Source organism: Lissotriton helveticus, chromosome 4_2 (assembly GCF_964261635.1).
Source record: "Lissotriton helveticus chromosome 4_2, aLisHel1.1, whole genome shotgun sequence".
Classification (NCBI taxonomy): domain Eukaryota; kingdom Metazoa; phylum Chordata; class Amphibia; order Caudata; family Salamandridae; genus Lissotriton; species Lissotriton helveticus.
The window spans coordinates 148442530-148468576 of NC_136064.1; the positions used below are offsets into that span (position 1 = coordinate 148442530).

The 26047-nt window shown below is 45.2% G+C and overlaps 1 protein-coding gene across 1 annotated transcript; it reads right to left on the bottom strand.

The window, feature by feature from the left end:
* Positions 1–219: 219 nt before the first annotated feature.
* Positions 220–25368, bottom strand: LOC144752156 (vomeronasal type-2 receptor 116-like). The gene is made up of 4 exons (XM_078640084.1): positions 25324–25368; positions 19505–19732; positions 11342–11465; positions 220–1121 (listed from the first exon to the last, which is right to left on the bottom strand). Exons 1-4 carry the CDS (start codon positions 25366–25368, stop codon positions 220–222), a joined length of 1299 nt encoding a protein of 432 aa, XP_078496210.1.
* Positions 25369–26047: the final 679 nt, after the last annotated feature.

Consider the following 26047-nt stretch of genomic DNA (forward strand, 5'->3'; position numbering starts at 1 on the left):
GTGCACAGAGTCGTACAGCCAACACATATGAATTTAGCAACAAAGGGAAGGAATAGGCACAAAGTTTGGGGGTGACCCTGCAGAAGGGGCCATTCCTAACAGCATTAATCCACTAAGCCACCAGACCGATTTGCCATGTTGGTCTCAACTGCTGCAGTCATGCCTAGAAGAGAGGTTGTACACATCGAATATTTTATACATTATTTGCAAACTTGTTTTTCATTTAGAAATAGCCCTTTGCATTAAGTACTGTTTTGTATTCATGTCCGGCCTCCAAAGAATGATGTAACATTTAGGAATGAAGATACAACACAATAGTCCTGCACTCGATGACAAGATGGCAAAGACCTCGACGGCCACCAAATATTTTCCATTGGTGCTGAGATACGCTGGTATGAAAGATATCCAGACGGCCAGAAACACAAGTATACTGAAGGTGAGGAACTTGGCCTCGTTGAAACTCTGAGGCAGATTACGGGCATAAAATGCAACCACAAAGCTGACAGTTGCCAACAAGCCCAGATATCCCAACATCAGATAGAAGAGGAGAACGGAGCCCTCGTCACACTGGATGATGGTGATGTCTCGTATCTGGATCTTTACAGGGAACGGAGGATCAAGGAGCAGCCAGACTGTGCAAATCAGGACTGGAGCAAATGAACACAGAAGGACCACTGCACTGGGCATTCTGGTCCCAAGCCACCTTGAAGAGCGGCTGGTGGGGTCGCGGGAATTGAACGCTATAATCACAGTGATGGTCTTGGCCAGAATGGTGGAAATGCTGATGGAAAAGATAATTCCAAATGAGTTTTGTCGGATCATGCAGGTGGCCCTCATGGGATGGCCAATGAAGGTGAAGGGACAGAGGCAGCAGAGCATGAGGGCGATGAGAAGCACGTAGCTGAGACCTCGATTGTTTGCTTTGACAATTGGCGTGTCCTGGTACTTCTTGAAGACGCAGAGAACAAGAAGAGTGATTAGAAAGAGGAGGATGGTGAGGCATGAACGTGTGATTCCCAAAGGCTCCTCCAGGGAGAGGAACTGGAGAGTTGTGAGATCACATCGGGTTCGCTCTTCATTGGGCCAGTGGTCTTCAGGACAAGGCCAGCAGTCACGGGACTCTGAAAAAAAGAAGAGAGTTGATTAATAAGTAAAACCTCTGTACTTAGGAAGTTTTAAATGGATCTTAGGGAGAAACTGCAGCTTTTGTGACCCAAAGAAACCCCCCTTAGTTGCCTCTTGGATGATAAAGAAGGATGTCTCATTAGCCTCCCTAATGAAAGCTACTGTAAGAACAAGGTACAGACTGGAGATTCACAGACCAACAAGGGACACTATTAGGGTGATTTTATGTAAAACGGTTCCTGCCAAACTGAGAGTCATTGAGTACAACAAGATATATCTACAAATCAATATCATATGTTATCTCAGTCTATAAAAAAATAAAAAAGTAATTACCACAATAAAAATTAACGTGTTAGGACTGAAATGCATTGGAAAGGTGAATGTGAAAAATATTCCTAATTAATACAAACTTATCACACCTAACAATTCTCACAAGATGCTCTGCTGTGATGAATTGATATACCCAGGTTTCCCTCATACCTTTCCCTGCACATCTTCTCTAGGCTAAACAAACGGCCATATGTATCAAGGTACTAATTTGCGATTCTGTAGTAGCGATTTTTAAGAAATCGCTATTTCAGAATCGCAAATTTGTATGTATCAAGAAAATAAATTTTTTTTGTGATTTCTTGATATTCCTTAATTGCGAATTCGCAAATTGCGAATTCGCAATTAAGGAATACTTTCCCATTCATTTCTATGGGCCAGGAGGCCCATTGGAAGGAATGGGAATTTATTCGCAATTTGCAATTCGCAATTTGCTAATCGCAAATTGAGAATAATTTCAAGAATGCAGGGGTGTCCAAAGGACACCCTGTTGCACCCCTGAAATAAGCATGGGTGCACATGTGGTGCACATACATGATCTAAGGGCATGTTTGTGCGTCACACGGCACTTTGAAAAATGCTAAAACGGGCATTTTTCAAGAAATTCGCAAATTACCGTGGTAATTTGCGATTCCTTAGGGACAATTTGCATATTTTTAAAACTTCATACATTGCATTTAAGGAATCTCAAAATTTGCGATTCCTTATTTTGCACCGGATTTTCCTTCATACATCCCATTTAGCAAATTTGCATTCGCAAAGGCCAAAATTCTGCGAATTTCAGCCTTTGCGAATGCGAATTTGCATGATACATATGGCCCAAAGCTTCTTAGTTTGAAGACAGTCCAGAATTCATGGTATTGCTTATTGCATTCAGAATGCTTCTTGACATAGTGACTCAAACCTCCTGTTTGCTTTCAGGAAGCGATTTTCGTACTCCTAGGTTGAAACTATCAGACAATGCAAGCTATCCAGTTATGAAACATATATTTTGAAGTTAACAAGAACAGACTGAGGGTTGCAGCTCAACCACTGCTTACCATTAATTGACTTAGCTATCAAACTCTTTGGCTGCTTCTTTTTTGTGTTCCTATTTGTCAATCTTCTCTTTGTTCCTCCCATGGTGAATAGCCTCTTTACCATCTCTTTGATTGGTGCAGTTTCACTCCTTGTTTTTAGGAGGCTACTGTTTCCCTTTTTGTTTTAGTACTACTTGAAAGTGATTGTGGATTCCACCTTTCTCCCCTGTAAGCTTTTTTCCGGCCCCTCCATGGTCCTCTCACTCGCTAATAAGCTTCTCTCCCCCCTCAAGAACTGGTGATGCGACCCTTGACAGTAGTTATGCCCTCTGTGGTCCATGTTAATTCTCTTTCTTTTGGGTTGATTCTCCTCCCTCCCAACATGTTACTTGTCCCTCCCTCCCACCCAACTCCCATCTGACTCCCATAACCTGGCAATCTTTTTTATTTGCTTGAGCATGTTTGTGCTGTGTATAAAACAGTGTTTTGTGCTTTTTTCATGTAATAATCCATCTCGGCCAGGTAAATAAAAACATAAGAAACACCTACACAATTTTAAAGATGCATTCATCTTTTTTAAAAACAGGTGTGAATCAAAAACAGTATATATAAGGCCCATAATCAAACGTTTTCTTTCTAGCCATGCTGCAGAGCAGCCTTGATGCGACACAGCATTGCCAAAGAGGATTGGCAAAGCCAGTTGGTCTACTAGTTGAGACCTATTAGCTTTGGCAATGCTTGTTCATTTTGGCAAGTATGTATTATGAACTATGTCTTACTGTACATGTTGTAAGGCAAAGATTCCAGGGCTTGGATTGTCAAGGACAGGACTTCAGGTGAAGACTTGACAGTCGTCTGTGAGTAGAGGTAGGCCTGATGCTCCTGGTAGCAACTCCAAACTCAGGTTAACTCCAAGAGCGGAACAATGTTTTGGAAGGAATGGAAGGGCAGGGCGGTATTTTGTAAAAGCAATATATTTGTCAGATGATGTTTAGGGTCCTGGTCCACGCTGCAAGGACCTAGAGCCCTTTGGTGATTGGCGCTCTACTAATATAATCCAACATAACATAACATAGGTCATACTATTCTGAAATGTTGGCTAGACAGAAGGGTCAGGGGTCAAGCACACAGACAAGGGAGGGTGGGAAGGAGGAGTTGGCAGCAAGCAGATAGACAACAGAGGGTGGTTGGGAGGGGCTGGGACCTGCTTACTTAACGACAGAGAGGAGGCTGTGGGGGCTGGATCAAGCACACCTGCTCAGAGAGGAGGCTATGGGGGCTGGATCAAGCACACCTGCTCAGAGAGGAGGCTATGGGGGCTGGGTCAAGCACACCTGCTCAGAGAAGAGGCTATGGGGGCTGGGTCAAGCACACCTGCTCAGAGAAGAGGCTATGGGGCTGGGTCAAGCACACCTGCTCAGAGAGGAGGCTATGGGGGCTGGGTCAAGCACACCTGCTCAGAGAGGAGGCTATGGGGGCTGGGTCAAGCACACCTGCTCAGAGAAGAGGCTATGGGGCTGGGTCAAGCACACCTGCTCAGAGAGGAGGCTGTGGGGGCTGGGTCAAGCACACCTGCTCAGAGAGGAGGCTATGGGGCTGGGTCAATTACACCTGCTCAGAGAGGAGGCTGTGGGGGCTGGGTCAAGCACACCTGCTCAGAGAGGAGTCTGTGGGGGCTGGGTCAAGCACACCTGCTCAGAGAGGAGGCTATGGGGGCTGGGTCAAGCACACCTGCTCAGAGAAGAGGCTATGGGGCTGGGTCAAGCACACCTGCTCAGAGAGGAGGCTGTGGGGGCTGGGTCAAGCACACCTGCTCAGAGAGGAGGCTATGGGGCTGGGTCAAGTACACCTGCTCAGAGAGGAGGCTGTGGGGGCTGGGTCAAGCACACCTGCTCAGAGAGGAGGCTATGGGGGCTGGGTCAAGCACACCTGCTCAGAGAAGAGGCTATGGGGCTGGGTCAAGCACACCTGCTCAGAGAGGAGGCTGTGGGGGCTGGGTCAAGCACACCTGCTCAGAGAGGAGGCTATGGGGGCTGGGTCAAGCACACCTGCTCAGAGAGGAGGCTATGGGGGCGGGGTCAGGCACACCTGCTCAGAGAGGAGGCTGTGGGGGCGGGGTCAGGCACACCTGCTCAGAGAGGAGGCCATGGGGGCGGGGTCAAGCACACCTGCTCAGAGAGGAGGCTGTGGGGGCTGGGTCAAGCACACAGGCAACAGAGGTTGGGAGGTGCATGAGGAAAGCACATAGACAATGGAGGTTTAGGCAAGGAGCTGGGGCAAGCACATGGACAATGGACGTAGAGTAGGCATAAGAAGCAGGGAGGAGGTAAACAGAGGCGATGAAGCATGCACGGGAGGTAGCTGAAAAACGCACACACTTTTGTAAAGTGTGATAACAAAAGATACAAGTAGCGCCTGAAAAATGAGTAGCTGAACAACACAAGTCTTGTTCCAGGGAAGGGACAAACATACGAAGAGGAAGGAAGACTACAGAAGCTGACGAATAAGAAGCAACCATAATGAGACTGACATTGAATCCAACCAATGGTGATTAAAGGGTTTCTTCTAGGGCCCCCGTTGAGGTAATAATAGGTCTATTACGAGGCAGTGTCTGCTCAGTTTAGGCAATGCCTAATAAAGAACAGTTTGGAATGACCCATCACATGGCTCTAATAACTGAATTCCACTGAAGCAATGTAGCACCAGCCAGTTTACTGGACAAAACTTCATACAACGCAATCATCATCCGTAATAAATAACAAGTATTGGAACTTGCAAGAGTTTGACGTTAACATGTTAGCACAAGCAAACACAGGTCTACACAAACACAATTCACATTGCCTCCATAACCCTGAAAGAACGATTGCCAAAAACACATACAAAAAATACATACATATGTATATATATTTCTCAATGCTTGATTTAATGAAATATTCTCCCCAATTATAAGGTGAAATCAGTTTCACAAGCAGGCGCAGGGTTCAATACCCACTGTCCAATATTGTAAATAACTTTCTGAGCCTCTCTAAGGGGCATATTACCAACGATTAGCGAAATTCATCGCTAACGATGCTTAGCAACAAATTGTTTAACGCTAAGCATCGCTGGAAATTATCACAGAGATAACTTGCTATTAGCAAGGTTTATCTCAGAAGTGATAAAAATCCTCGCGCTAACTGCCAAATGAGAGATTATCGCTGGAAAACCAACGATTATCTCTCGAAGTTTGGCGTCAGCTTGATGATAGGGGCTCACAAACTTAGCCATGATATCCACCTTCCATAGGATATCATGGCTAAGTCAGGAAAATACCAGGTGTAAAAAAAGCAGCGCTAACCGCGGTAAGTGCTGCTTTTTTATCACTAAGAGGGTTAGCGAACTCCTTGATAATAGGAGAAATGTCGCTTAACAACATTTCTCCTATTATTTTTCTCTGGAACGCCCCCTTTGCATCTCATTAGAGATGTAAGGGGAAGCATAGAGAAAAAGGGTGCTAACATGCGAATTTGCGTGTTAGCACCCTGTTGCTGATAAGGAGATAATGTTTTCTACGCTTTCTTGGCTTTTAAAGCCAAAAAAGCAGAGATAAATCCCTTGATAATATGCCCCTCAATCCTTTATTTAACAAACAGGGTATGGGCAATAAATGAATATTTAGGAAATGCGCATTTTCAAGTGCATGAGCCGGAGTATAATGGCGCTTGCAACGTGCCAAACGCCTCAGAACAACAACGAGCGCTAGTCTGTGCATCCACGCGGTTGTGGTAACTCGGCAAATACTAAACTACAAAACAGCCCCTACAATCTCTCCCCCCAGCTAGGTTCCCATAATTCATTGTTAAACTTGTATATTATTTTCCATAAAAATTGGTGACCTCATGAGAATTTGGAAAGTTATTACTTAGCGGTAGCTAAAACTAACTTAGCGGTAGCTAAAACTGATTTTTTTTTCTTACTTTTGTAGCCTGGGCAAATAACTCGTGGGGCACTTATCAATGCACGATCCCTGCCCAAACATAAATTGGACATTGCTGATTTAATAGATTCTCAGGGCCTAGGCATGCTCTTCATAACAGACACTTGGGCCAATCAGGCATCAAACACTGATTTCTGCATTCCCGTACACGTCTTGAAACCTATGCCCCGGAGAACATTGTTGTCATATTGAGTGCTATCACTGATCCAGATACCTTTTCCCTACTTGACACTATGACATTGGCAGGTCTAAGCTCAAGAGTCATGGGCCCCACACATCAGGCCAGTCATATCTTGGATGGAATTTTCACTAACTACGACTCACTCAAGATCAAGGAGATTCTATCACTGACCTGCCCTGATCATTATGCCATTATCTTTGAGCTTGACAACTTATTCAAGGACCAGCCTAGTCTGTCCAATTTGTCAGCTACATCATACCGCAATTGGAAACAGCAGGCTAACAACCGTCTCAATCTCCAGCTCTCTTGCTCACAACATTCAAAAGTACCTCAAAAGTCAGAACACATCTATATTCATTGAAATCAATGACTCACATCAACTGACCAACCAATGATATAGCTCCCCTTATAAAAATCTTGAGCATTAGGATAAACCTGTCATCCCCCTACCTTTTGGACTCCCTTAAATCTAAAAAACAGGAGTGTAGAAGACAGGAGAGATGTTGGAGAACAAACTATAATGAACTTGCCAAGTACAAGATCCTATTAGCTGATTATAAAAAACTGATCTTGTCAGAAAAAAAACGTATTTCTCTAAACATATTCAAGGAGGCTGAACATTCCTCCAAAGAGCTCTTTGAATGGTGACCAAACTGCCCACACTCCCTGAAAGAAAAGGGAATGATTACTCTCAGGACTTGTGTAATTCATTAGCGCTCCACTTTCAAAGCAAAGTGGAGCAAATCTATGCCACTTTTGATAATAGGATAAAATCTGATACTTATGATATAAGGCCACAATGCCCGAATACTCCCATCTTTTCAGAATTCAGAGAAGTAACTGTGGATGAGATAACTATTCATATTTTAAAAACAAAATTGAGCTCTCCCTATGATCCTTTCCCTCCTGTGATATTCAAACAAGCTCCTTAGATCCTTGGCCCAAGTTTAACCTCAATGTTCACAGAAGGTGTTTTTCCCTCCATTTGGAAGTGGGCCTCGATTTTATCTCTTCTGAAAAAAATCGAACCTCGTGTTAGATTTGGCATCTTCTGGCGTGTTTCCCCTGAGCATTTCTTTTCTAACCTCCTGGTTTTTACTCGTTTTTTGCTGACTTAGTATCCCTGCACACTTTCTAACTGCTGAGCAGTGTTAAAGTGCAAGTGCTCCTGTTGTAAGCTGTATTATGGATTGGTCTTTCCATGATTGGCATATTTGATTTACTTGTCATTCCAGAGTAAAGTGCACTGAGTGTGCCAGGGCCTTAAAATCAAATGCGGCTAGTGGGCTGCAGCACGGATTGTGCCACCCACACAAGCAGCTTTGCAGCAAGGTCTCAGGCCTGCCATTGTGGTGCCTGTGTGCAGTACAATCCTACCATGTTGACCTGGCAAGTGTACCCACTTGCCATGCCCTAACCTTCTCTTTTGTTACATATCAGTACCTCTAAGGTAGGCCCATGGTACCCCTGTGGCCAGGGTGCAGTGTATGTGAAAGGTAGGACATGTACTGATATGTGTGACATGTTCTGATAGTGAATAACTGCCAATTTTGTTTTTCACTATTTTAGTGCTATCTGTTCCCCATAGTACAGAATGGGGCGTTTGTTTATAACATCTTATAAACATCACTGGCCCTGGGAACAAGGTAGAAAAATAATATTTCGTATGCCTGAACACAGAATCTAAAGATGCATCTTTTAGTGAAGGTGATTTTTCATTGTGTTTGAAAATACCACTTTTAGAAAGTAGGTATTTTCTTGCTCAGCCATCAAGTAGGCCTCTGCTGGGGTTGTGGATTGGCTGTCTGGGTTTGGATGACAGGGGCTTGGGAAGTGCCTTGCCTCCAGACCCTCAGGATTCAAGGGGAATTAATCCTTCTTCTTAACACACTCCAGAGGGCCCGTTTGCACAGTGGTGAATGGATGGAGTGGTGCGTGAAGTGACAAGTTGGCAAAAGTACCCGTGCGCGTTTTAAGTTGGGAGATTAATTCACGGCGAATCCTGAGGGTCCCTAAGGCCCAACTACCCCACCAGGTACCTCCAGTAAGCATGTAAGTGCCATGGGGAGGTGGCGGTACCCGGGGCGTGTGAGGGGGCTCGAGTCCCCCACACAGGTTCTTTAATTTAACAATTGAGAGCCCCGGGGAGGTGGTGGAACCCGGGGCTACACGGGGCTGCGTGCCCCTGCATTTTTATTGGCAAATCCCCGGGGAAGTGGTGGTCCCTGGGGCATGTGGGGGGGCTGGAGCCCCCCACACATACCTTTTTTAATAAAACAGGAGAGCCCCAGGAAGGTCGTGGTCCCCGGAGGTCAGGGGGGCTGTGTGCCCCCGCAAATATTTTAAAAAGCCCCAGAGAGGTGGCCATCCCCGGGGCTGCAGGGGCCCCCACAGGCCCTTGCTATAAATTTTTTGCATTTCCCCCAGGACCTGGCCCACCCGGGGGCTTAAAAATAATGAAGCGAGGGATCCTGGGCCTTGTTTTTAAAAAAAATGTCATTTGGAATCTCGCACCAAGCGCAAATTCAGCCGGTTTGATTTAAAAAAAAAAGCTTTCTTTGGCCCTGGGGGTCCCTGTGGGACCCCCTCAGCAGGTCTAGGGGATCAGGGTGTCTGTATCCTGCCCCTTTTTCTTCTTTGTGAAGCTCGTGCTCAGGGGGTTCACAAGGTAAAAGGGAGTCCAAAAACAAAATGGGGGAGGTAGAGGTATGAGCTAGGTCCACCCTCCTGATGTAATAGTAGACCTGAAGCAACCCGAAGTGTCAGGTAAAAGAATCTAGCTGAAGGAGAGATTTTTTTACTCAATGTGAGTTAGAAAATCAGCAGGAAAGAAAACTTTCTTTATTTAGAAGATGCGGTCCGGAGGGGAACCATTTAGGCGACGTGTCGTGAGGACAACTCTTACCCAAATTTAGGAATACGAGACATCCTCAGCCCCTCCAAGTTCATGGGGCACTATTTTGCTACCTAAAATGTACTATGTAACAATGTTTAATCGAATGTATGTATGTATGACGAGGGTCTGGGTGACCATTCTTCTTGTGTCGGTGGGGATCCACCTGTAGATCTTCTGGAGCATGCGGAGGGTGTTGAAGCAGGAGGACGAGATGGCGTTGACTTGGTTGGTCATGGAGAGTCTTGAGTCGAGGATAAACCCCAGGTTTCATGCATGGTCGGTGGTGTTGGTGCTGCTCCCAGTGCGGCGGCCACCAGGAGTCATCCCAGGCTGAGAGGGTGGAGCAGAGGATGAGGACTTCTGTCTTGACTGAGTTCAGCTTCAGACGGCTGATCTTCATCCACTCGGCGATGGTTTTCATTCCTTCCTGCAGTTTGGTTTTGGCGGTGAGGGGTCCTTCGTGAGGGAGAGGATCAGCTGGGTGTCTTTGGTGAAGGAAATGATGTTGAGGTCCTGCAGTCGGGCGACGTGGGCGAGCGGTGCCCTGTAGACATTGAACAGTGTCGGGCTGAGGGAGGATCCTTGGGATACACCGCTTATGATCTCAGAGGCTTCGTTACAGAAAGGGGGGAGGAGGACGCTCTGGGTTCTTCCAGAGAGAAAGGAGGTGGTCCATTCCAGAGCCTTGTCTTGGATTCCTGCATCGTGGAGGCATGTGTGAAGGGTGCGGTGGCACACAGTGTCCTAGGCAGCTGATAGGTCCAAGAGGATGAGGGCTGTGGTTTTGCCGTTGTCCAGCAGGGCCCTGATGTCATCAGAGGCGGCAATGCGGGCAGTCTCAGTACTGTGGTTGCTGTGGAACCCAGACTGGGATAGGTCTAGGATGTTGTTCACCTCGAGGTAGCAGGTCAGCTGTCTGTTGACGATCTTCTCGATGACCTTCTCTGGGAACGGAAGCAGGGAGATTGGCCGGAAGTTCTTGAGGTCCCTCGGACCCGCCTTGGGTTTCTTCAGTAAGGCGTTGATCTTGGCGTGCTTCCAGCTCTCTGGGAAGGTCGCGGTCTCAAAGGAGACGTTGATGGCCTTGCAGATATGGGGTGCGATGGTGGCGCTAGCTTTGTTGAAGATGTGGTGTGGGCATGGGTCTGACAGAGATCCGGAGTGGAAGGTGTTCATGATTTTGATTGTGTCGTCGTTGTTGATGTGAAATCTTACACACATCACCCACATTAAAAATAAACTGTACTTAAAAAATATGTTTAAGAATTGTTCAAGGTCACAGGGGTAAGACTCTGTAGAACACAGCTGGCTCTATCAGGGGCCCTCTGAATGGTTGAGACCCTAATCCAGGGGTTACTTTGCTCATGCCTTACTCTGTGCCAAGCTAAGCTTTCTTATCAGTTCTTTGGTCTATTGTCCTGAGTATATGACATTCATGGCACTCCGTATACTATTCGAGTGATGGGACAAAAAACAGGGTGCTGTTTCATGAGTATTTAATCATTTAATCCACTGACTCCAAAACAGGTACTGTAGTCACTGAACCCCCTGGAGTAAGGGGGAAGAGCTCCAGGAGAAGAGGACAATTTAAAAATGTTTTCCAAGGAATCTGTAAATAATTCCACAGTTAAGGCAGATGGACAGACAGACAGACAGACAGACAGACAGTCTGACAGACAGTAATGTTACCGCACTGGACGTGCTTGAGTCATGACAGCAAAAGATATGCAGTCCTTGGTTGTGTGCTTTTCCATACAGGGCCATGTCCCACTACGGGCACTAGTGGTGTATGTTCATCAGACTCACAGGATACTCACCTGTCTCATTTGAAATCTCACCAGCAGAGCAGGAAACACAGTCAAAGCAGCAGACAGGCCATCCTTTCCTTGCAGACTGTCTGAACCCAGGGAGGCAGCTCTCGCTGCAGAAGGAACTGGGAGCCTGGGGAAAGAACAGATACAGAGTGAAGAGTGCAGTGCAAATAGCTATATAATATCTAGGCTGATGGTGTGTTTAAGAATTCTTTTATAGATACCCCCGATGAAGGGAAATATCCCGAAATGCATTAGGTGAATTTTAAAAAAAGTTGTGACATGCAGAAACATCTCCTGTTTATGAACATCTTGAAATTGAATATGGGAATGAGTACAAAAAATTGATGAAAAGGTGAAACGTGAAAAGTGATTGAGTAAATAATGTGGATCAAATGAAGAATAGAGAAATAAAATTGGTTTATTTGATTCATTAGCAACGGATATGGCTGTGCAGCTGAAGAGGGATAGCAAAAAGGTCCCCGTGTGTCTGGGGTATATAGGGCCATGTAAAATGAAGCAGATTTGTTTGCAATGTCCTGGGGTTGGGTGAGGGTCTCGCCAGATGCCAACTTCATGGCTGATATAGCCATGGCCGGTTCACGCTGACAGAGTTGTGCTGCTAGCAGCCTCCGCGCCTTTTACACGTGCTTATAATTTCTCTCTTCATCCTCTGCAAGGCGTACTCTGCCTTGTATTTAGATCAATCTTGGCCAACTCAAGTGGTTTGTGGTGTTGTGGAAAAGAATGCATGTAATATAAGGGAGTGTATGTCCTAATGTCAGCTTCGAGCGTTTTTTGCTTAGCTGTGTTTTCCTTGATAGCTTGTGCTGCATCCTGAATAAGTTGGCCACATAGAGTAGCCTTTGCGGCAGCCCATAAGGTCCTACTAGATTCAATGGATCCATGGTTATCGTTGCGGTATTAATTGATATCTGTCTGCTAGTGAGATTTGCCGGTAGGGGTTCTATATCACTGGGTGTTCATCAACCAGGGCTGGCGACCAGGACTGGCCAGTCCCAGTTCCAGGGCGAGGAGGACGGGAGGTGATCAGAGTGGGCTGCTTCCTGGATTTGGGATTCCTGTGTGAGCTGCACCACCCTTTTGGAAATGAGGAAGTAATCCATCTGAGTAAGTGTGCCGTGAGTCGGGGAGGCAGAGGTGTAGTCTGTACCTGTGGGGTGGCTCAGACGACAATGGTCCACCAAGCCATTATCCTGCATCACATCCTCTATCAGAGCCATGTTTGCTGCATTGTCCTTGTCCAGTGGCCCTGTCCTGTCCCAACTGGATCCCTCGCTAGGAGCATTTAAAGAGCCCATACATATAAGATGGTCACCTAGTCAGTACCGAAGTAAAGCCGATGGCACTGTGAGGACACAGGAGGGGGCTGTGAGGAGAGGGCAGGTGTATGTGCAGGTATTACAACTGGTTTCGCCTATCAGACAGATAATAGAACAGGTAACGTTATTGGAGCAATACAAATGACACCAATAAATGGTGCATACAACATATGTAGATTTGAATTTGTATAGCACTGTAACAGGTAATACAGTGTAGAATATATTCAACTGCCCGCCATCCGATTGGCGTCCCTCTGGTCCTATAGGCCCATGTCTGGCTTAATGAGGGGGCCATCAGCCTGGACCATCCCCTCCATACCCCCTCTGCTCCTGTTCAGCCTCCGTTATGGGCTTAAGGGGGAAACAGGAGTTGTCTCTCTGCTGGTCAGATATGAAAGTGGCTGAAGTTTGGAGGGCTGAGACTTTACCGTCATCGGTGTGTTTTATTCTGTCCTGGTGCCTTCCTCGGTGCCAAGTCCCATCATTGGTCTGTCTCTTGCCATCCGGCAACTGAGAGAGTCTGGGTGGATGGGAAAGTTCAGGGTCACCACATTGGACTTCTACTATTTGCTGCCCTATGGCATGCAAGAACCAGTGCACGACCTCTTGATCATAAAATCGACGGAGTTGCCGTCCTTGGTTATGCAAAGCCCTACAGGTTAACAAAATATGTACTTGATGTTTAGCTGATGAACCCTGGACCTGAGGGAGAGGAAGGCCTTAGTAGCGCTCGTTAGTCTCTTTAAAGAACTCCGCAGCCATCCGAATGCTGTGGCTAGCATGGGTGAATGACCCTTGTGTGCCTTCTCTGGCCTTAATTTGCTTTGTCTGTTCATTGCGCAAAAGCAGACAATGAGTGGGCACGGGTATGTGTTAGAGTCCTTGTGTAGAGGACTTATACGGACTTATACAATGAGCATGCTCTATTTCCAGAGGGGTGTCGAACGCGGCCCCAATGAAATTTGGGAGAGAGTTCTTTAGGAATATGCTGGCATTACGGCCCTCAATGTACTCAGGAATCCAAAAAAGCAGATGTTGTCCCAGCGGCTGCGGACCTCCAGATCGACAAGTTTGTTGCCGAGCTCCCTATCACGGACTGCATTCAGGTGATCCTTAACATTCATCAGCCTCTGGTCCAGCCCCTCGACTTAAGCATGGAACCCCTCTATGTCCGATTGGATTGATTTGGCATTGTCTGCCAGCTTAGATATGTTGGGGTCCATCCCTTCCAGTCTTCTGCTGACTGAGGGGATTTCCTGGAGTATGCGGGCCATGGTCACTCCTGGAGTAGGAGCCATTGAGGGTGCAGGGGGCCGCTCACCGAGGGACTTCATTTTTTATAGCCATGGTGTGTGGTTGCTTAAGCACCTCTGTGAAGAGAAGCTGTCTGGAGGACATTAACGCTGTGTCATGATGTTGGACACAGTGCTGTTATGTAGAGTCGCACTCTGACCAAGTAGAGGAGGTATCCCCACAGTACAGGAAGGAGAGTAACATGTGGGACACTCCTAATGAGGCTCGCCCTTTGGCGTTGGAACCTTTTGCAGCTTCCCTGGTTTGAAAGTGGTACTCCCGGTGCTGGCACACCTATGGTAAGCTCCACCGCCCGTTGTTTAGGAAAGGGTTCAGTGGTAGTGTTACTGTGCTCTCTTACCTTCACAGTTGTGTCGTCATGCCCCAGGATCAGAGTCCAGGGGCTTTCCTGTATTCGTCCCCTGCCGTCATAGAGATTAAAGCAGGCGGCCTGTAGCCCCTTGACATCTGGGGGAAGTATGTATCCCATTCCTCTGCTACGTTGCCTGGAAAATCAGTGCAGTCATCCTGGTGCAGGTATCTCACAACAGGCCCCTGAGGAAGGGGGGCATTCTCTTCTGTGCCCAAGAATCTGTCTCAAGTTCATGACAGATGCCCAGCAGGATGCAACTCAGCAGCAGAGATCAGGGCCAGACAGCTAGTCAAGGCTGAGGCTTCTAGGACGCCTCAAGGCCCAGCAGTCATCCCTCATCTGTTATTCATCTCTAGCCATATCCCAACAGTGTGCTCCCTCGCCAAGGGTCAGTCCTCCATCGCCTTCAAGATGCCACAGCCCCTATGGCAACTGGGGGGTCTGGCTACTGTGATACCATCTCCAGTGTCTCACGAGGGGGCCCTCGGGAGTGGGGGTCTTCTCTTCTGCTCCCAGGGGTCTGTTGCCAGAGCTCAAAAGTTGCCCAGCAGGGCGCAGAGATCATAATTGGCCCAGCATATTTGGCACAGTGATTGTACTGATTGAAGATCATGTGCGGCGACTGACTGATCGTTTCTTTCCAAAAAATTACAAATATTTTCCCCCTGATGAAGGGCCGTGGCCCAAAATGCCTAGGGTAACCAGTTACCCAACGGCTATTGTGTCAACATTGCATCTTTTCCATTATGACAAGAAAATACATTTTTGGGAACAAAAGATGAATGAAATATGATTTGAATGACCAATTATTTGAAACATTAGAAACATTTGTGAACTTGATTAAATGCTTTATCTGAGTTTGAGTGGGAGATGCCCCTCCATTGTGAAGGACAGCGCTACTCATCATTGACACATCCTTTCTCTCAGAAGGATTAACTCATCAGCACCAGCAACTTTTATCAGAAGGATTGAAAACTAGGATTACATTCGAGTGCGCTTGACCGTATCATTATACTGTTCAATGATGCCAGGTATAACATTTTCCATAGATGATTGTAAGGTCTTACCGCTTCTTCTCTCCAAGGAGTTGAAGACACATTTGAGCTACATCCCGAATCCATTTCAGTGGATTCTAATTATGATTTTCATCACCTCCATCTGAATAATCTATTTACAATTTACAAGTATCAATTTATCAATTTACAATTTACAATAATCTAGGCCCTAGATATGCGTCTTAAATGAGTGACACTCAGTTCATGTTTTTTTTACACTGCCCCCACACATGGTGTCTAGCCTGTAACACCATTATCAGAGTGCTTTACAGGGCAAATACAGTTGGTAGGGACACGCATAATACTACTGCAAGCTAGATAAATAAAGAAATGGTAGCTAGTTTAGAAAAGCACATATATACATGGATAAAAAAATAGTTCAAGTGAATTTGGCCAAACCGATCTCTTTCACTTCTTTTTTAAGAGATGTGATAAAGGAGTTCAGTCTCGTGTCAGGAGGCAGGGCATTCCATATCTTGGGTGCCATTCCTGAGAAGGTCCGGTTGTATGTTTTCTTCTTGGAACATTGTTGTGGTTTCAGTAGAAGGTATCAGAACTCATTGTTGTTCTGATACCACCGGATAGTACCAATTTCTCAGCTGGATATCTTGGGGTTTTATGGTGCAGTGCCTTGTGTACCATGCAGGAAATGTTCAATTGGATTCTAGCTTCAAGAGGTAGCCAGTTCAGGGCACGACAGTCAGGGGAGATGTGAAAGTTTCTTTTGGGGCCTGTGATGAGTCCAGCGGCTGAGTTCATTGATTCTCTAAGGGGGCTGTCATAGATCTGGGAAGGCTGCAGGGAGCTATGCTCCCGTAGTCCACTATGGGAATTACAGGAGTCTGAACTGCCTGTTTAAAGTCATTTGCGGGTATGGAGGGTTTAAATCTTCTCAGGGTATTCATCTTAGAATTTGCTCCTTTTGTTGCTGCGCTGATGTGATTTTGCATATTAAGCTTATTATCCAAAGTTATTCCTCATGATTTTACAGAGTCTATAATTCGGGGTTGGCCGTCGAGTGCAGTTACGTACTTCATCCACTCGTGGACGATGGTTGTTTGCCTGGGGGGGGCTATTAGGAGGAATACTGTTTTGGGGGTGTTTAGCTTTAAGTGTTTTTTTGGTCAACCATGTCTGTGTTTTCTGTAGCATTGAGTTGAGGGACTTGATGTTTTCAAGTGAGTGGACCTTAATGTAGAGTTGTGTTGTCTGTGTACATGGGATATTGGACATTTGAGAAGTTGAGAAGCTCGGTGAGTGGTTCCATAAACAAATTGACGAGTGTCAGATTGAAGGAAGAACCCTGGGATACTCCTAAAGTGACAGGAGTGGGCTTGGATAAAGATTGGTTGATATTAATTCTTTGTATTCTGTTTTGGAGGAAGGAAGTGATCCAATTTAGGACTGTACCAGATAGTCCCATTCTGTGTTTCAGGAGGTCTAGTAGGTTTTTGTGTTTGATGGTATCAAAGGCTGAAGATTGGTCGAGCAGGATTAGCAAACAAGCTTTTTTGTCCAATATTTGTAATGTGTCATGTGTAATGTGGGTGATGGCTGATTTGGTACAGTGCTCTGTCTGAAAAACAGATTGGAATTGATTGAGCAAGTTGAAATGGTCCATGTGGTTGCTAAGCTGCTTGTGAACACATTTTTCTAATAGTTTGGCAGGGTAGGCATGTTGGATATAGGGCAATAGTTATTCAAGTTAGACGGGTTCGTCAAAGGTTTCTTCAGGATGGTGGAAACCTGTCCAGTTTGGAGGATATCTGGGATGGCTCCTTGGAGAAGGGAAGTGTTTATGATCTAGTCCATAGAGGCACTAACATTGGGATGAACTCTTTTAGGTGGGTTTCTGGGAGAGGGTCAATAAAGTGATTGGAGGGGTTCAGAGACATGCAGCGTTTTTAGGATATTTTCTTCGCTGTAGCGGTTGAAGGTGACCCAGTTGGCATTATTTTTGAGGTCATGCTTTGCAGGATAATGTATGTATGTATGTATGTATGTATTTGAGCTTGTAAAGCGCACTGCTATCCGTCCGTAGGTTTCCTGGCGCTGTATAACTCTGGGGAACCCGTCCTGGCTTTCCCTGTGGGATGGTCCCTGCTGGGAGTCCCCAAGGTGGAGCCAGGCATCCCCGGAATTGATGCAGAGTGGAATCCCTGATTAGAGTAAGCACCGAAGAGAGAATTATCGAGTCCGCTGACCCAAGTCCACGACCCTGCCGCGTCGGGAATTGAACCCTGGTCCGGGCCGACTTCTGCTCCCGGGTCTGCCGCCTCTAACAAGTGAGCCACACCACACCACTAAGAAAGCGAGGTCATCAGGGAGGGCAATGAGATGGGCATGTGTGGGTCAGTATGGGATAATTGATCGTTAAGAAGCTCAATCTTTATGTTCTTTGTATTGGTTGTGAAAAAGGAGGCAAATTCCTTGCAATTGCATAGTGTTTCTGTATCGACTTGGGGGGAGTGGGCGACGACCTAAGATTGAGAATTAATTATTTTGAACAATCTTTTGGGACAGTTCTTGTCCTGGTCCACTTATTTGCTAATGAAGTCAGCTTTAGATCATCTAATCTTTCCGTAATAAGAGTTTCTCATGCTTTTAGTAGTTTGAGGTGGTCGGAGGATGATGCAGCTCCCCATTGTCGTGCAATTGCTCGAAGTGATCTTCTGTCTTGATGTAGCCTGCCAAGATACCAGGGGTTTGATACTTTAGAGGTGACTCTTTTCAGTTGTAGGGGAGCTAGATTGTCTAATGCTAAGTTCTCATAGCATGGAAGTAGAGATTAGTCACATCATGGACATCCTTTATTCCATCTGGTGAGGGTGGGACGAGCATTTGCAAGTGAGAGAGGATTTACGTTGTTCAGGTTTCTCTTCCTCTTCATTAAGGGAAAGATATTAATTTCTCGTTTGTGCCAATGTTCCAGATTATGGGAAGTACAACTGATATGGCTGCTGGTCTTCTTGCTATGTTTTCATTAGAATCCCTCGTTTGCTTAATACCGGAGCTCATTGGGACATGCCCCATGCCTAGCAATGTCTGCAGAGATCAGCCCTCTTGGGAGATCAACTCTATACATTGATGTGCTTCTTTTGCATATAGAAAAGAGGCACAGCAAAGTTAACGTAAGGCTAATAAAAACATATCTGTTGTGAATTTTAACTAGAGAAGAGAGTGGTCCAGATTTATAAATAAATGACACACCGAAGCGCAGGAAGTAAAGTTGATGTGCTTCATTGCATGAAGAGGAAAGAGCAAAACAGCACCATAACACAAAAGATGTGGAACTATTCTGCTCTCTCGCAGCCGCTAGTGCTCTTCGTGCTGCTATGCACCACACAGACACTTTTGGACCACAGAGAAAGTTTGTCTGTGTTTCGGTAAGCATAGTGTTTATGCAGGAAGGGCACATTTCCAGCGCAATAACTAGGGCAAACAGCAACATTTTAAATGACACTCAGCACTCAAAATATGATAAACAAATCATTTCTAAACTCCAGGCAAATGGCACATGTAGCGAGTGTGAAGATCAGTCTCTCCAAGCTGAACAGACCATAAGAACACCCAATGTAGAAATAAAACCAATTATTTTTTCATAATCCGTATAAAGGAACATTTACTTGAGAAGTTAGTTATGTTATGTCATGTTGTATTATGTTGTGTTATGTTATTGTATGCTAGATTATGTTATGCTATGCTATATTAAGCTATGCTATGCTATACTATGCGTTACTATGTCATGTTATGTTATGTAATGTTATGCAGATTTGTAGACTATACTTGCAGCCGGGACAGTGTCTAGGAACTGAGCAGGTATAAGTCTTGGCACATCGCGGGCCTTGTGGGACTACTCGAAAAGTCAGGTCTTCAGCTATTTGTGGAACTCAAAAAGGTAGGAGGAGTCATCTATGTGTAGTGGTGGGACATTCCACACTTTAGGAGGGATGGAGGAGAAGTCTTGACTGCTGGATTTGTTTTTCAAATTGTGTGAATTTGTCCAAGTTGGAGCCTGGATGATCACATGTTGCATCTATCTGGTCCTTGCATCAGGTAGTACTACCAGTCCCTACCCACAGTGTAATCCCCAAAAGACTCTCACCTGGTTGTCTCCTGTGTTCCACATCATGGCATCTTCCTCTATCCTGATCTGCCTTCCTTCAGGGGCACTGGAGTCACAGGTCACCACCTTCACCAGCCTCATGGAGCCTTCGGAGGATATCTGGATGTTTATAAAATCAAACACCGCTGGCACATCGCCATTTTCATCAAAGAAAATGTCCTCTCCAGAGCTGGTGTTAAAGCGCACACTCCTCACGTAGTGCAGCATCTGAAATTGTTAACAATATATTATATATAATATTAACTAGCAAATGAATTCCAAACATACACAGAACACTAATTCATGCACCTCGTGATGGGGAAACCACTGGTCCATGCCCTTGACGTGTCACCCTGATAGGCTCCTAACACCTAGAGGAGTGAAATTGCTTCTGCTTCCCTGCCTAGTTAATGATTTGGTTTCACAATGATGAGCACTATGCACAGAAATTAAAATCATTTAACTTGAACTGAGATCCATACTCCCCACCCTGGGACTGACAAACTGATGGACAGATTTACAAGTCCCTTGCAACATTTTTACGATGCCGTTGCATCACTTTTGTGATGCAGCGGCGTCGTAAACCATGCGCCATGTTGCAACTTACTTTCAACGTGATGCATCTAGGCAGAGGCCTCACGTTGTAAAGCCCTGCACCACATGAAAACTGCATCAGGTTTCATGTGGGCGTTCTGTCGCAGGGTGGGCATTCCCTCGCAGGAAAGCCCCGTAAAACTGATGCAGTAAAATCTGCAAGATTTCACTGAGTCATTTATACGACGTTGCTGTGTCAAATCCTTATGCCTGCTTGAAGCCGGCATGTGACGCACTACGTTAAGTATGGGTGGCCCCTGTGTAGTGCAGGAGTTGCGTAGGCTCGTGAAGTGATTCAAGCAATGCAACGCCCGTATGCCACAAGAAGTGTCACGCATCTGCCCCGCCATGCACCATGGTGCGCCGCCTAGTAAATGCAACGCATCCGTGGTGGGGCAAGCGGGGGGTTACGTGACGCATCTGTTCTGGTGCATCCCTGCTGATTTGCAGAGATGCGCCAGAAGTTGTAAATCTGCCCCCAGAGGTTTAACCTCTTAGGGGCAGAATATCCTGCTGGACACCCACATGCATATATGTGCAACTTATCCCATTGAAGCCCACATTTTTCTAATGTTAATTTCTGTTGACTGGGGTGTGAGCCCTTGTCAAGGAACAGCCACAATCCCTTGCAGGGTGAACCACAAATAGTCACTAAATTAGCATGTGCTTAACCCTGTGTAGTTTGGGACAAAGTCTGTCATTTAACTTAAAGCAATGTGTGATGTATTTATGTAGCACACACAGGGGCCTATTAACTAGGAGGCAAACATTGCCTTCTCGAAGGCCGGGAGTCGCAAAGGGAGTGCTTTGAGGAGCAAGGACTAAGCTAGAGTTCACAGCTGCGACCCCTGGAAACCTCCAAATGATGTCCATGGGCTCTATTTAGGGAAACAGCATTTACCACACAGTTCTTTCCACACGATGCTTTTACCACACAGCCTTTACCATACACATGCCGCTGCCATGTATTTCCTTGACCATGCATGCCTTTACTACACAGAATGGAAAGTATAGGTAATCATTTTAAGTAAGTATGTTTTAGTTAAATACATTTTTAAAAATTATGGTAATATATACTGTATAAAGGTGGTTGACATACAAAGACTAATTGTTATTAAATAAAGTAAAGAACATGGGACTAATAAAAGGGGGTTTTGTGGTGGTTTACCCTTTTAAAACAACATTTATGGAAGTATTATTTATATTCTTGTATTTGAGAAAAAGGAGGTTTGGGCGATTACCCCTCCATTAAGTTAAAATACATTTTGATAATAAGTCATAATACTGATTGGGTAATAATTGTGGTGAGAGAAAAAGAGGGGCTGTTTATTAATACTCATATCTTAATTTTAATTCTAGAGAATTAATGCCGTTACATTTAAAAAAAATATTTCTAAAACATATCAATTTATAACGTAAAATAACAAAGTAATTATATGAAGGATGTATAAACTATCAAGGTATGGGGAACAATACTAAAACTTCAGGTACTAATTTGAATATTTTAGTATGAATGGCATTAAAATATTTAAAACAATAAAATGTAATTGTTTTAAATATAACATGTATTTGTATGCACTAATGAAAAATAGGAGCAAGATGTGGGGTTAAAGAGTGGGAAAGTGTATTAATATTAATCTTCAAAGCTCTTTATATGGTGTCCAGAAAGTGATCAATAAAATGGGCCATGCCTGTTTGAGAGATAAGCTCACCCTCTACCTTTCTCTTTTTTTTGTCAGCTAATTCTTCCTGCCGACTATTCCCTCTCCATGTCCCTACAGCATCAGGACAACTTTGGGCATTTGTTGAGCAAAGTCAACAACAACAACAAATGAACTGCAGCATGCCACAGCTAATTCCCCAGCACAGCCAGCGTAAAGGACGTTTCTAGGGCATCTCTGTTTTCTGTATAGTCACCCAAGATGTTATGCCTTGTTCTGCACTCTATACTTTAACTGCCTTTATAACTCTCTGCACATTACCCCTGCTAACCTTTAGTAACGCCGTTGTGCCCCCCTGTTTAACCTCATTGATTTGGGATATTCCGAACAGGTATATTTACATTGCATCTAAGTCCCTTGTATATAGAACAATCTTTACACATGGCGTGGGAGTTAAATGCTACTAGTGGACTTCAGCACCCATTGTGCTGCCCACTACGGAGGCAGTGCAAACATTGCTTTAGGCCTATCATTCTAGCATGACTGTAGCATTTCGGCCATCAAAATATACCCTTTTTGACAGGTGAAAATCTCCCTTTTAAATATTGTAGCCCACAAGGCAGTTTGAATGGTATTTAAAAGTTGAACACGTAGAAATTTAAATTTAAATGTCCTTACGGTGACTAACACCCAAAAGCTATTTTCATTGTTGGACGGTTGGCTCTCCCATACAGAGATCCAAAGTGCAGATTAAAATACTGATACAGTATCTCTGGAATCAGACTAGCTAGAAAAAAAAATCAACAACTAACTACAAGAATTTATAAAAATCACATGCAGTAGTGAATTTAGATTTTTTTGTCAATAAAAAGAAAGGGTACATTTTAGAAAGCTACCCTTTACATGCCTGAACTGTTAGGAGTCTATTTAACATAGTTGTCTGCCTGCTCCCAACCAGTGATTAGCCTTTCAATACGTGTGGATAGATGATAAATACCACCTAGGACCAGCCAATAGGCTGAACTGAATGGCAGAGATGACTCCTCTGAGTTCTGTAGAACATGTAGGGTGTGACGGTGGGCCTACTTTTGGCAGCATGGTATCTAATCCTGCTTGACAGGCCTACAGAGCCACACATATAACTTGAAAGGGAGTGAATAGAATGCCAAGGCAATACTATCCACTGTCTGGTTCCTGAAGGACCCTGTTTTGTCGTACCAGACCTCTGTGCCGGCCTATTACATATAACACTTGGGTGCACTTGAAAGGAAGGGAACAGGAGGCCAAGACAATTCTTATATAGCCACTGTCTGATTGTTCTAGAGCCCTGCCATTGTCTTACAAGTCTTTGGCCTCTGCGTTTTTTGGGGTGTTTCACATTTGATTTAGTGTTATACGAGAGAACATTAAGAATATCATAGTATATTTCCCACACGCACCCCTAGCCCTCAGATCCCAAATGTAGTGCGGATGAACACTTTTGCCATCTTGAAAATGATGTGGGTAGGGTTGGCCCCTGGAACGTTTAACCCAAGGGTTAGGGAATGCACAGGAGTCATTCATACCCACTATCACCAGCTAGTGCTTGTGCCAGGCATAAATGTGGCACCATACAACACACAAAGTACTTACCGTCTAATTATCTAAGTGACACAGTGATGCCTACTAGGATCATAGAAATATGTCTCTAGGACTCTAGAAGCAATCTTATGTTTAGGACAAAAACCCTCACATACCCTTAAGTGGCATACTTCATCATAGAGTACCTCTTTGCACCATAAACAACGTTTTTGGTGTGGGCTACGACTCCTTCTGCAGGACAGGAGATCTTTGGATGCATGGCCCCAATGTGGGCAGTCGGTATGCATGATGGTGCAATGGTAAATGAAGTGGAAAATAAGACTATCTTTTGGTGAAACTAAGACTAATGTTATTCTGACTCCAAAGGGTAGGATTTTTTTTAACAGTTTTATGTAGCACAAACTAGACTCGAAGATATCAGGTGTGAGAGCGCTTCACATGAGCACCAGTTTTGTTTCAAATAAATGGGGAAACTTCTTTAACCCAAACGTGAGCAAGTGATCTACTTGTTTCAACCTGTTATTACCCTTAAATAGGTGACTTGGCTTTCGTCAAGACCTGCAGGCTTGTCACTCTGCAAGCATTTATCACCAGTGGCCTGGAAACAGAGCAATGAACCCACTGTTGTCTATAAACTCACTAGTCAGGTTCAAGTTCAACTCGAGGCTGATCTAGGCAGGCTGAGACTTTGCTGTCAGCTGTGTTGCATCTGTGCCCTTGCAGCGTCACACATAAATGAATTGAACACAGTGGGTGTCTCAGGACATTTGGAGTATTGAGGAAAGAGGATGGGAGACAACGATGCAGAAGAGGGCCACCTGAAGAGACTGGAGACCATGGAGCCGGATACACTTGAACAGCAGGACCAGAAGAAGCCGGACGGAAGGACACTCATGGCTGGAGGACCATGGAAGCATAGCAGCTTTGACCGGTGCACAAGGGCATGATAGACCTGACCTCCACAGCCTCTGTTCTGAGCAGAGGCCTGAGTTGAGTGTTTGTTTACTGACACTATGCATGACTAGAGGGAAGTGATATGGAAAACACTGAGTTTAACGGTGAAGGAAAGGGGAACCCCCAGGTTTAAAGGTAAAGCCACCGACTACTGCCCTAGTCAAAGACACCAGTTTGACTTAAACAATACCTCCAATCACTGTCTTAGGTGAAGGGTCTCTATTATTTGTAATTGTTGCTGTATACAGATGACTCAGAGTGTTTACTTTTTGATCTCCCCAAAAAACATGGACTTCAATCCACCTGACTACAAGGGACCCAAAGAGAACAGTGGCAGCAGTTCAAGACTGGTGCAAAACCAAACTCTTCTTTGGAGTGGCGTGTCTATTTACATGCTTAAGCACAGGACACTGGCACTAAGCTCTTAATGAGCCCTTGCTTTCCCAACATCATGACAGTAGGTGCCGCAACATTCTTGGAAGCAGAGGCTGTGTGGCCTGCATTGCCCACAAATCACATCGCCCAGGAGAAGCCACAGATGGGCTTGATGCCCAAATAACAGCGCGTGAGACCCGTGAGTACGGGACGCTGCCAAAAATGGCGTGGGATCAGAGGCTGTGTGGGACTACATTGCTTACAATCCACATTGCCCAGGAGAAGTGAAGGAGGGGCTTAATACCCATATAACGCTGAGGTGATCTGTGGTCATGGGACGCAACCAGGCAAATACTTGACCCATCTTCGCCCATCATTGACTGGCTTCGACTGATCTGGGCCACCTCCTTTGCTTCTCCTGAATTGAGACAAGGTATGGTTCCTGCTTATAGCTTCTTTGGCTGGTACTTGTCCTTTCTGTAGTTAAGTGATGTGAAATATGGGGAAAAGAAAGGCTACTCCATCCCACATCATTATCCTCTTCTGTGGCCCCTAAAATCTATACAATTGATTTTTTGGCACTTGCTGTAGGGGTTGTGTTGAAGGACATTGAACTAGCGTAGCACTGCCTTTTTCGGTGAGGGCATGGTTTACCCCATCGACTGTCAGGCTTCCAGTGGTCACTTGGAAACCCCCCATGCTCCCTGTGCAGCCTATTCTAGACACGGAGCGCCTGATAGTGGTGAATGAGGTTGGCCAAACAGTCATGGGGACTTAAAGAGTGCCACCGTTCCTCCCCCCTTTGATGCCCAGCCCAACCCTGCCCTGCAAAACTGCCTCAGCATGGAAAAATAAAATATTAACAACTTTGCGGTATTATTATTTCCTTTTTCTTTTTTTTAGGGTGCAAGGCAGTGGGGCGACACTCTCCCACCTTAGCAGATGAGCCGCCCCTGCACAAAGAGAAGTAATTTCACAGGATGCTTTGGCTGATGTTTTTAAGGCAGAACTTAATGCCGTTTTGTGGGATGAACTGGACTCAATTAATTTAAGGCTGACAGCCATCGAAACTAGACTGTCTCCTAACATGATCCCCTTGAACAGAGTGAGTGAACCAGTAGCTGAATCCAAACTCTCACGAAACAGTTTGGCTAACGCCTTCCTATTCAATTGTGGATCCCTCATGGGCACGCAGTGAGGCCGAAACATCTCTTTGATAATTCCCAGCCTCAATTTTCGTGAAATAATACTCCATCAGTTTCTTCATTGTTTTCAGGCCCCCAGTTGCTATCCCAACCCCCACCTTTGCAACGTGGATCACACAAGATATCCCAAGGTGGGCTTGTAATTAATCTACCCCCCTGAAGCATCCCCGTAT